Genomic DNA, 12,523 nt, shown 5'->3' with positions numbered 1-12,523 from the left:
TAGTTATATGAGGATATCTTCATTTTAATGCCTCTTTTTATTACTCTTTATTAGTCTTAATGTTGACCTCAAACATCAGAACAGTAACTGGTAACTTAAGTTTTACTATTTCTCCTACGGTTTGCTAGTACCTTACTTAAATCAGAAGGTTCCCTTCTTATCAAGGATGTTCTGGCCCAAGTTTAATATGCCTTATTTTTTTTTAAAAAAAAATTGGGGGCATAGTATAATTAATTAATTGTGAAACTGAAAGTGAAAGTTATTCTTAAAACCACCACCTACTTTTTGTCCTCAGAGATAACTGTAAGCAATTTAATTTATAGGTATTAATCCTAATGCAGTGTATGCATTTACATACTACCTTTATGTGTAAATACATCCTTTAAAAAAAAAATAAATGAAAAAAAAAATAAATGGATCTTTATGTATGTAGTTTCTCCCTTTTTGATTTAATGCATTCTGTGCATCTTTGCTCTTTTAAGAGATCAACTTCTCTCTATTTACTTATTTAAAAGATTTATTTATTTATTTATTTACTTACTTACTTATTATGAGAGACACAGAGAGAGGCAGAGACATAGGCAGAGGGAGAAGTAGGCTCACTGCAGGGGGCCCGATGAGGGACTGGATTCCAGGACCCCAGAATTAGGCCCTGAGCTAAAGGCAGATGTTCAACCACTGAGCCACCCCAGTTTCCCTTTATTTGTTTTCTAAAAAAATTAATTATTTTAGAGAGAAAAAGCATGGATGAGGGAGGGGCAGAGGGAACCAGGGAAGCAGATGCCCTGCTGAGCAGGGACCTGGACATGGGGCTCAATCCCAGGACCCCTAAGAGCATGACCTGATCTAAAATCAGAATTAGTTGCTTAACTGAGCCACCCAGGAACCCTCCACTTCTCTTTTTTTTTTTAAAGCTTTTTTAATATTCTGAGGCATTATTATCAGCTATTAGTTATTAAAATACATACTCCTACTGATGTTTTTGCTTATTTCCAATTATTCTTTACCAAAACAGTACTGTAATGAATATTTGTTACATGTATTTGTGTTGTTTTTTTTTCTTTTTTTTGTATTTGTGTTTTTAAATTTTATTTATTTATAAAGTAGGCTCTTTGTCCAGCGTGGGACTTGAACTCATATAATCCTGAGACCAAGAATCACATGCTCCACTGACTAAGCCAGGAACCCCCACATACATGTATTTTTATAAGATGGATTCTTAGACGTGAAATTATAAGATCAAAAGTATCTTTTTTTCTTAAAATAAAAATTCTGCCCAATTGCGTACCTTAAAATTTATAACCCTAGCCACACTGTGGAAGAGTTTCTGTCATTTTGCATATCTGCCAACACTTTTAATTTTTTTAACCCTTTTAATATTTTAATCCATTGGATAATAAAATAATGTCACACTACTGTAACTTGCATTTTCTTATTAGTAATCAAACTGGGGTCTGTTTCCTTTCTCTTTTTAAAATTTTAGTAACCTTGGGGTGCCTGGGTGGCTCCATTGATTAAGCATTTGCCTTCACGGGTCATGATCTTGGGGTCCTGGGATCAGGTCTTGTATCAGACTCTATTCAGTGGGGAGTCTACTTGTGCTCTCCTTCTGTCTCAAAATCTTTAAAGTAAGGTAAATTAAATAAAAAAATCTTTAAAAAAAAACAAAAATTTTAGTAACCTTTAAAAAGATTTCTGATTATTTTTCATGGCTATATATGCTAGTTCTTTCTGAGGGATTATTTTTGATTTTGGGGAGAGAGAGAGAGAGAGTGAGCACATGTGTGGGGCAGGGCAGAGGGAGGGATGAGAGAGAATATGAGACAGGCTCCATGCTTAGTATGAACTCGAGGTCATGACCTGAGCTGAAATTAGTAGTCAGAGGCTTAAGGGACTGTGACACCCAGGCGCCCCCTCTCTTAGGCATTAAATACTTTTTTGAAAACTGGTCTTGCTTCTGTTGACATCTTTCTTCCTATGGGTTTTTTCTGAGATGTTTGGTGATTCTTTGTTTAGCCCTTTTTGTACTTGTGACTCCTTGGTTTTCTGATTATTCACTGTAACTTTCCTTCAGTAACTATATGAGTTATGATAGACTATGTTTATAGAGGGTTTTCCTGGATTTGAATATTTTCGTACCTTCTGAGGTCAGATAGCTCCCTAGGGTTCAGTACCCTCAGCTCCTCATCTCATTCTGGTGCCAGTGCTTTTGCCTGTCCAACTCAGTACACACAGAGGAGGAGGCATACCTTACCAAAGTAGCTGTTCCACCAGCCTGATCCTTTGATAATCCTCTTGATGGTTCCTCTTGGCCTCCTTTTCCTTGTATCCCTTGACTATTCTGAGCAAGAATTTCCAAAGATGTGTATTTCTCATTTCTATATCAGTCTTAGCAGATTTGGTCCTTGGTTCTATCTGTGTTCTCTCATTAAAAGATTACTATGTAGGCAGTCTCTCTGATTTCCCAGAACTGTTGTTGATTAGAATATTTATTTATTTATTTATTTATTTATTTATTTATTTATTTGATTTTATTTGTGGGACGCCTAATCAGGGGCACCTGGGTGGCTCAGTGGTTGAGCATCTGCCTTTGGTTCACGTCCTATTCCTGGGGGGCCTGAGATGAGTCCTGCATTGGGCTCCCTGCAGAGAGCCTGCTTCTCCCTCTGCCTATGTCTCTGCCTATGTCTTTGCCTCTCTCTGTGTGTCTCTTATGAATATAAATAAAATCTTTAAAAAATATTAAAAATAAAGACTTTGCTTATTTGAGAGAGAGGGAGAGAGGCCATGAGTGGGGGGGGGGGGGCAGAAGGAGAAGGAGAAGCAGATTCCCCACAAAGTGAGGAGCCCATTGTGTGGCTTGATCCCAGGACTCCTGGATTATGACCTGAGCCAAAGGCAGATGCTTAACTGACTGAGCCACCCAGGTGCCCTTGATTAGACTTTTTAAAAATATATATAATTTCTGACATCTCGTGGTCTTTTGAATGAGAGGAATGAAAAGAACTGCATTCTCATTCTACTCTTGCTGTATGTTTTTTAAAAGATTTTATTTATTTATTGTAGAGAGAGAGAGCATGAGTAGGGGCGAGGACAAAAGGACAGGGAGAGAATCTCAAGGAGACTTCCTATTGAGTGTGGAGCCTACTGTGGGGCTATATCCCATGACCCTGATATCATGACCTGAGCCGAAATCAAGAGTCAGATGCTAACTGAGCCACCCAGTGCCTTGAGCAGGTTACATTTCTTAGTGAGATCATGGTAGGTTGATGGGATCCCTGGGTGGCGCAGCAGTTTGGTGCATGCCTTTGGCCCGGGGCATGATCCTGGAGACCCGGGATCGAGTCCCATGTCGGGCTCCCAGTGCATGGAGCCTGCTTCTCCCTCTGCCTGTGTCTCTGCCTCTCTCTCTCTGTGTGACTATCATAAATTTAAAAAAAAAAAAAAAAAAAGAAAGATCATGGTAGGTTGACGTGTGTGTGTGTGTGTGTATGTATATATGTGTATATGTATATATATGTATATATATATATATGGACACATACATTTCCTCAGGTGCAATTATCATCAATACCATCAGTATTTTTTTTTAATTTTTAAAATTTATTTATGATAGTCACACACAGAGAGAGAGAGAGAGGCAGAGACATAGGCAGAGGGAGAAGCAGGCTCCATGCACCGGGAGCTCGACATGGGATTCGATTCTGGGTCTCCAGGATCGTGCCCTGGGCCAAAGGCAGGTGCTAAACCGCTGCGCCACCCAGGGATCCCAATACCATCAGTATTTACTATCAGGAGTCCTATTAAGGAATTTATCTTATCATCCTTTACTATAAGCTAAGGGACTTAAATCTGCTCTTGGAATTAAAAGTGTTTTAAATAGTATTAAAATACACTACATAAAATTTTAATCATTTTAATCGTTTTAAGTTTAGACTTCAGAAGTGTGAAGTATTGTGAATATATTTACAGTATCCTTGCATTGTTAAGTGCAACTGATCTCCAGAACTTTGTCATCTTGCTAAGCTGAAACTCTGTGCCCATTAAACAGCTCCCCATTTTCCCATCCCCTCAGCCCTTGGTATCCACTGTTCTACTTTCTGTCTCTGTGAATCTGACCATTCTAGCTACCTCACATAAATGGAATCATATTGTGTTTTACCTTTTTGTGACTGGCTTATCTTTGGATAATGCCCTCAGTTTTTTGTCCCATGTTATTGCATGTGTTAACTTCCATTTTTAAAGGTCAGATAGTATTTCATTGTATGTATATACCACAGTTTTTCTTTACATTTATCCATCAATGAGTCCTTGAGTTGCTTCCAAGGATTTAGCTATTCTGATTAATGCCTCTATGAACGTGGATATACACCATATCTTTTTAAGACTCTGCTTCAATTCTTTAGGATATATACCAGAAGTAGAATTGCTGAGTCATACTATTAATTCTCTTTTTAATTTTCTTAAGGAACTGCTATACTGTTTTCCACCATAGCTGTACCATTTTACATTCCTACCATCTGCAAAAGCATTCCAGTTTTTCACATCCTTGCCATCATTTTTGTGTTTTTTTACAGGAGTCATCCTAATAGGTGTTGGTATTTTTTAAAACAGATGTTTGCCAAGGATCTTGGGTCTGTAGAATAGGAAAACTGTGATCCTTGTGAATTATGATTATAGAATTGGCAGTTTTTGATCTTTTTATTTAGTGGTTCTCAACCTGAGGCTGGTTTGCCCTCTATGGGCCATTTGGCATTGTCTAGAGGTTTTCTTGGCTGTTGTTGCAACTCATAAGAGTGTTCTTGGCATGTTGTGGGTCGACTTCAGGAGTGCTACTAAATTTCTATAATGCATAGGACCATCCTCCTACAACCGAATAATAGTAGTACTGAGGTTGAGAAACCCTGCTGTCATTTAAAACATGTTATAATTTTATGTTATTTTCTTACTGCAGAAACTCAAAATTTCAGTGGTTTGCTTTGGAGAATGCAGATGATGACTCAAGCCGTTAGTTCACAGGTCTGGAAATGTGGCTAGGAAATTTTTTTAGGAGAATGATTTGGAGTTTTCATAGCCCTCAATTTTAGGGAAGGAAATATCAAACATTAAAAATTTTTTTGACTTAACTGAAAACTTGCAGGAAGTATACAAAGAATTCTTGTATAGTCTTTCTTTAGCTTCCCCAACTGTTAACATTTTGGCACATTTGTTTTATCAATCTGTGTATATGCATTTTTTTCTGAATATATGATATTAAGTGGCATCATTGTTCCCGTTTACTCCTTTAATTCTTCAGTGTGTAATTCCTAAAAACAAGAATTCTCATACTTAACCAGAATCTGTTCATAAAAATCAGGAAAATAATGTCGGTACAGTTCTTTTTTCTCATGCACACATTCCATTCAATTCTGTCCAGTTTTCTAAATAACATTTGTGGGCCGCCCAGTGGCTCAGCGGTTTAGCACCACCTTCAGCCCAAGGTGTGATCCTGGAGACCCAGGATCAAGTCCCACGTCAGGCTCCCTGCATGCAGCCTGCTTCTCCCTCTGCCTATGTCTGTTCCTCTCTCTCTCTCTCTCTCTCTCTCTTTCTCTCTCTCTGTGTGTGTGTGTGTGTCTTTCATGAATACTTAAAATCTTAAAAAAAAAAACGTTTATTATAGGTCCAGGATTTAACCCTGGTTAATTGTTGCATTTTATTGCCATTTATCTTTGGTTTTCTTTTCCTCAGTCTTCTTTACCTTCACTGACTCTGACATTTTAAGAATACTGGTCAGTTCCTTTTTTAGAAGGTTACTCAGTGTATTTATCTAATGTTTTGTCATGATCAGATTCTAGCTATGCATTTTGAATGGTGTAATACATTGAATTGAAGTGGTGGAGTGTTTCTCTTACTGTATTTTATCAGTAGGCAAATAATGTTAATTTGTTCTATTACTATTGATGTTAATTTTTATTACTTGATTAGGATAGTGTCTGTTAGGTTTTTTTTTTTTTTTTTTTTTTTTTTAGTTTTTTTTAGTTTTTTTTAGGTATAAAGTATTTTGTGGGCATATTTTGAGACTGACCATCCCGTTTCATGTTAAACTTTGACCCACTTATTTTTAATAAACATTTATTAACACATCTTGCCTGAATCAGTATCATTACAGTGATTTCCCAAGTGCTGATTTTCAAATTAATTTTTCTCTTCGATTTATTAGTTGGTTTATATTATAGGGTAGAGGTTTTTCTTCTAGTTCATTTATTTAGTCTTTTTTTTTAAATTAGAGTAGTATATATTCATAATTTCTGCTTTATTAATGACTTATAATTTGTTACCATCATTCATTTTGATATTCAGAATGATCCAGATTTGGCAGCCCATTCATGCTTTTTTGTGTCTTTTTGACATGTTTTTATCATTCTTTGAGCATTTCCTTCTTTCTGGTATAATAAAGTGTTCCAGGCCCATCTGTTATTTTCCCCAACCTAGGTTTGGAATCTGTCTTTTCTCTAGAGAGTCCTGATTCCATGTGTGAAAAGTATTTAGAATCTAAGATTTGGGCACTGTATAAGCTTATTGCTATTGGTATGCAATTGCATCTAGACCTTTTCACAAAACAGCTAGGTAACATGTATATATATGTTTGCATATAGTCCGGCATATATAAGCACAGAGATATATTGCTTTATCTATTAAATATTAAAAACCAGAAGTTCTTATCAATATATCTAATTTATTAGATCCACCACCACAGGATTTTTTTTAGCCTTTACCTTTTTATGTTTGTAATTCTGTTTTCTGACATTGAGAAATCTGGATTTCTGTTAACCTCAATATATTTATTTATTTGCTCAAACCTCTGATTGTGATCAATCTCCCAATCATGTAACTATCTTCTCAGTTTTTCCATCAGCCCCGACTGCATGGCCTCCCTTATCCTTTTTTTTTTTTTTTTGGCCTCCCTTATCCTGTTACGTGTTGATCAGATCCCAAGTCTGGCCAACACATAGTTAATTCTGTCCTCAGCAGACATACTGGGAACATGCTGTCTGAGCTTCTAGCCCTTCTGAATATGACCCATGAGTTTTCCAGCCTTTCTTACCCCTCCCTCTACCCATCCCTCACAACCCCCATTTCGAAGGGGAAAGAACCACAGTCAGTTTTTGATGGGCTTTATAGCAAAGTATATTTGCTTTGTTTTATTTTAGCCAATAATCACTATTATATCATAATATGTACATGAATTTGAAAAATCTAAACATAAAGACAGAGAATATGGCTGTTAGTTTTCATTGCTTTCTACCATTATTTTAGTTCAAGCTTTTGAACAGGTATATACGTTCACCATTTACCCTATACAGTATAAGTTAACATTACTGATTGTTTTGGGTTTTGCAAAAGAATGTAGGATTCTGTGTTCTTGGGGCTTTGTACCACATTTCTGGTAGTTTATTTTTACCTTGGCTTTATTCAGTGCTATGCTTTTCATAGCTCAGTAAACAATCATAGTACAATTATATAGCTAAGTCCCCGCTCTCCCCTTTTAGTTTACTGCTAGGTCTTCAGGATATTTACTTATAGTAGGTCTATAGAGTCTTATTTTGATTCAGGGAATTACAGTAGGTTTGCTAGCTTTTTGCAGTATTTAACAGCAGTCTGTTTCTCTGACACGAACAATTTAGACTCTGTTGTTTGCAGTAACAGGTTTCATTTTAAGATGTGTAAGTGTAGGAGTTTGATTTTCAGACTCCAATGACTTATGATGGTAACTTTTCAGAGAAACTGTCAAGCCTGTAAAATAAGGTATATCCTTTTTAGGTTGAGGATGTAAATATAAAACTACGTAATTGTACATGGTGTGTGTGTGTGTGTGTTTAAAGTGATACTTTATTTTTTAAAGAGCAGTTTTAGAATTACAACAAAATTGGGAGGAAGATAAAGAGATTTCCCATATATTTCTGTCCCTTCATGTGCATATCTCTTTCTCATTATCAACATCACTCACCAGAGCAGTATCTTTGTTACTTAGAACAAACCACATTGATACATTATAATCACCTAAAGTGCATAGTTTACCTTGGGTTTCATTCTTGGTGTTGTGCAATTTGTGGGTTTGGACAAATGTATAATGGAATGTATTTATCATTATCATATTATACAGAGTATTTTTACTGTCCTGCCAATCCTCTGTGCTCTGCCTATTCTTTCCCTCAACCCACCCCTGGCAACCACTGATCTTTTTTTTTTTTTTTTTAAGATTTTATTTATTTATTTATTTATTCATGTGAGAGAGAGAGAGAGAGAGAGAGAGGCACAGACACAGGCAGATGGAGAAGCAGCCTCCATGCAGGGAGCCCGATGTGGAACTCGATCCCATGACCCCAGGATCACGCCCTGGGCTGAAGGCAGACGCCTAACCACTGATCTTATTATTCTCTTCATAGTTTGGCCTTTTCCAGATGTTATATAAATTGGAATCATACAGCATGTAGAATTTTCAGACTGGCTTCTTTCCCTTAGTAATAGGAGTTTAAAGTTCCTCCATGTCTTTTGTGGCATGAATGCTCATTTTCTTTTAGTGCTAAATAATATTCCATTGTCTGTATGTATTACAGTTTGTCCATTCACCCACTGAAGGACATCTTGGTTGCTTCCAAGTTTTGACAGTTTTGAATAAAGCTGCTATAAACATCTGTGTGCAGGTTTTTGTGTGGGTATAAGTTTTCAACTCCTTTTGGTAAATACTAAGGAGCATGATTACTGGATTATATGGTAAAAGTATGTTTAGTTTGTAAGAAACTGCCAAACTGTCTTCCTAAGTGGTTTTGTAGTATTTTACATTCCACCAACAGTGAATAAGTGTTTCTCCACATCCATAATAACATTCAATGTTGTCAGTGTTCTGGATTCTGGCCAGTTCTAATAGATATTATAACTTATTTTTGTTGTAATTTGCATTTCCCTGATGACATAATTTTAAGCATCTTTTTATATGCTTATTTGCTATGTTTGTGTCTTACATGGTGAGGTGTCTATTTAGGTCTCTGACTCATATTTTAGTTTGATGGCTTATTTTCTAATAGTTGAATTTTTAAAGTTCTTCCTGTATTTTGGATAACAATCCTTTATCAGATAAGTCTACTTGCAGATACTCTCTCCCAGTCTTGTTTTTTCATCCTCTTGACCGTGTCTTCCACAGAACAGTTAATATTAAGTTTAGTGAAGTCAGCTTATTTGTTCTTTTATTGATGGATCATGCATTTGGTTTACATGTAAAGTCATTGCCAAACAGTCATCTAGATTCTGCTATGTTATCTTCTAGGCGTTTTCTAGTTTTGTATTTCACATTTACTAAGTTGGGTAGTATGAGTCCTTCATCTTTTTCTTCTTTAGTATTATGTTGGCTATTCTGTGTCTTCTCTGTCTCTGTATGTTTAGAATCAGTTTGTGAGCATCTTCAAAATTTTGATTGGGTTTGCATTGAATCTATTGATTACATTGGAAGAGCTGACATTTTGGTAATAATGAATCTTCCTATTCATGAACATGGGAAATCTCTCTATTTAGTTATTTGATTTCTTTCACCAGAGGTCTGTAGTTTTCCTTATGTAGATTTTGTAGATATTTTGTTAGTTTTATACCTAAGTTTTCATATTTTTGGGTTCTAATGTAAGTGGTATTAGATTTTTAATTTCAAATTCCACGTGTTTATTGCTGATATATGGGAAAGTAATTTACTTTTGTTTATTAAACTTGTGTCCTACAATCTTGCCCTAATTATGCATTGGTTCCAATAATATTTTTGTTGATTCTTTCAGATTTTCTGCACAATAATACCTATGGTATGATAATCATAGTCCCCATTCTTTTGTACATATACATATATTATTTTAAGTCTCATTACTTTAGAAAGTTAGTATGATGATTTTAATACTTGTATGAAATTGCAGTTGAAAACGTGAAGTACAGAATTACATAATAATAGAATATAAGTCTGTACAGAATCTTGTCATAATTCTAGAGAGTTTTGTTTTCTAAGATTTTATTTGTTTTAGAGAACACACAAAAGTGCAGGTGAGGGGAGGGGGAGGGGCAGAGGGAGAGAAGGAGAACCTCAAGTAGACCACCCCCCCTCCCCAGGGAGCAGGGAGCCCCACACAGGACTCCGTGTCATGGCCCTAAAGACCCTAAGGTCATGTCCTGAGCTGAAACCAAGAGTCTTATGTTCAACCTACTGAACCACCAGGTGTCCCTATTTTTTGTTTTGTTTTTAAATGTATTTTGGCCTAAATGGTATAGTTTTACTTTAAGTTTAGAGAAATAAATCACTTTCCTTTAATGTCATGATAATTCAGAGTCTAGATCCAAAAAATAGCTTGGGCCATCTTCATTATTTTAGTATATTCTTGTACAGATTAGAAAAGAAAATGGGATAATGGTATTTGATTCATGTTTAGTTTTATCCAGGATTCAATTCTTAAACTAAATGGTTTTGATGCCTCTGAGCCAACAAGACGCATACTTTTTTTTAAAACTTCATATATTTGGTTCATCTTTGTTGTTTTGTTTGTTTATAGAAACTGAAAATTAAAATGGAAGTATAGAAATTCAGTTCAAATAATAAATGACTTTTTAGTCCAAATTGCAATTCTGCCACCTAGTGTATGCATATGGATTTTTAAAGAAACAATATACCCCCTCTTTTTAGAACTGTTTGAGAATAATTCTTTCTTTCATCCTTAGCTTACAAACTTAATATGCTGTCAATAAAACCTATAAAAAGGGCATCCATCTTTATTAACCTTTTTAAGGAATTAGATCTTTAGTATCTTAAAGCTTATAAGTTGTTTATAAATTCATTGTATAAAAATTTGCTAAGTGTTTGCCAGTGATATTCACAGAATTCAGTTATGTAATGAATAATTTTACTTCCTTAGAGTCGAGGTGGAAAAAAGTTTCTTGCTGTACTGAAAGAAATCTTGGACAGGGATCCTTTGTCTCAACTTTGTGAGAATGAAATGGATCTTATATGGACTTTGAGACAAGATTGCAGAGAGAATTTTCCACAGTCACTGCCAAAATTACTGCTGTCGATCAAGTGGAATAAGCTTGAGGATGTTGCTCAGGTAACAAAAGATAATTTTTGTATTTTGTGATTCATTTTGGGAGTATATATTACTTTGTTGATTTCATGTAAAATGGAACCTATATCTCCATAGGTTGGATAATTTTCTATAGGAGAAATTTTCAGGTTTTAAATTTTACATATAAATTCTACATTAAATGATAGACTAGACAGTTTAAGATTTTAAAATCCCAGATACTAGATAGGTTTTTTTGTATCTTTCAATAAGAACGATTAAAACATGGTTTGTGGTGTAATTATCTATAATCCCTGCCTGTATGTAGTAGGTTCTGGATTTTTTCTAACAGTTTTATCAATGAGCCCCAAAGTTTTAATCTTAAAATGACTTTAATCTTTGCAATGACTGTTATAAAATCAATAGGTATTGTTTGAAAATTACCTCTGTTTCTAGAAGCTAATACTTTAGAGCATAAACCTTTTCAGTCAGTTTTAACATTCATTTTTGTTGGGCAGTGTTGATGAATGTTTGCTTTTAGGTAGAATAAAGAAAAGGAAAAAAAATATTCTAAAAAAAAAAAAGCCGCCAAATTTTAACTTCTTGGCATAGTTTTCAGAGTCCTATCAAGAAGCACTGGCATTTATTAAATCCAGTTGGTTATCAGTGTTCTACAGAAAGGTCCTTGATGTGCTTTTTAAATCAGAACAAATACATTTGGCATTTTAAAATAACTAAATTTGTTCACCTTGTTTGAATTTAGCGGATAGTTTAAAGTTTCCTGGTCTTGATATCCCTGGGTGATTGGGTTGAACGTCTGCCTTCACCTCAGGGCATGATCCTGGGTCCTGGGATGGAGTCCCATATCACATCAGGCTCCCCCACAGGGAGCCTCCTTCTCCCTCTGTCTGTGTCTGTGTCTGTGTCTGTGCCTCTCTCATGAATAAATAAATAAAATCTTAAAAAAAAATGTTTTCTGGTCTTAGTAAATCTACAATGACATTTTAAAAATTTATTTAAATTTTAATTCCAATATAGTTAGCATACAGTGTTATATATAAGTGTGAAATCTGTAAGACTTTTAAAAAAATTCAAGGAATGCATATTTATTTATATATTTATATACATTTAAATTTTATTTTATTATTTTCTGTCAGCTTAGGACTTCTTTTGAGTTTATTTCTATTTTTTAACAGTTTTTTGAATCGTGTTACATAATTATAATGTGCCTCATTTAGACTGTTTTTGCAATTAGCCATATGAACATTACTTACTCTGAAAAGGAACTATTTCTGTATAGGTTTTAGCAGCCACTTATTTCCCTAAATTCAAGGTTAGTCTTTTATGAACTCCCATAATGGTAGAATATAAGCATTTTTTAGTTGGCATGTTTGCCTGCTTCTAGTGGATAATGTCCAGTTCTAACTGCTTATCCAAGAAATGCATCATATTATTAT

At 35.1% G+C, this 12,523-nt stretch overlaps 1 protein-coding gene across 4 annotated transcripts in view; it reads left to right on the top strand.

The window, feature by feature from the left end:
- Window positions 1–12,523, top strand: part of PIK3CB (phosphatidylinositol-4,5-bisphosphate 3-kinase catalytic subunit beta) — a 203,152-nt gene that overhangs the window by 136,593 nt on the left and 54,036 nt on the right. For all 4 annotated transcript variants that reach the window (XM_072726958.1, XM_072726956.1, XM_072726957.1 and 1 more), the window contains one exon: window positions 10,923–11,111. In XM_072726958.1, the coding sequence (XP_072583059.1) occupies window positions 10,923–11,111 (189 nt within the window). The remainder of the gene's footprint in view (window positions 1–10,922; window positions 11,112–12,523) is intronic.

This window comes from Vulpes vulpes, chromosome 11 (genome assembly GCF_048418805.1).
Source record: "Vulpes vulpes isolate BD-2025 chromosome 11, VulVul3, whole genome shotgun sequence".
Taxonomy (NCBI): domain Eukaryota; kingdom Metazoa; phylum Chordata; class Mammalia; order Carnivora; family Canidae; genus Vulpes; species Vulpes vulpes.
This window is presented reverse-complemented; position numbering and strand designations above follow the sequence as displayed.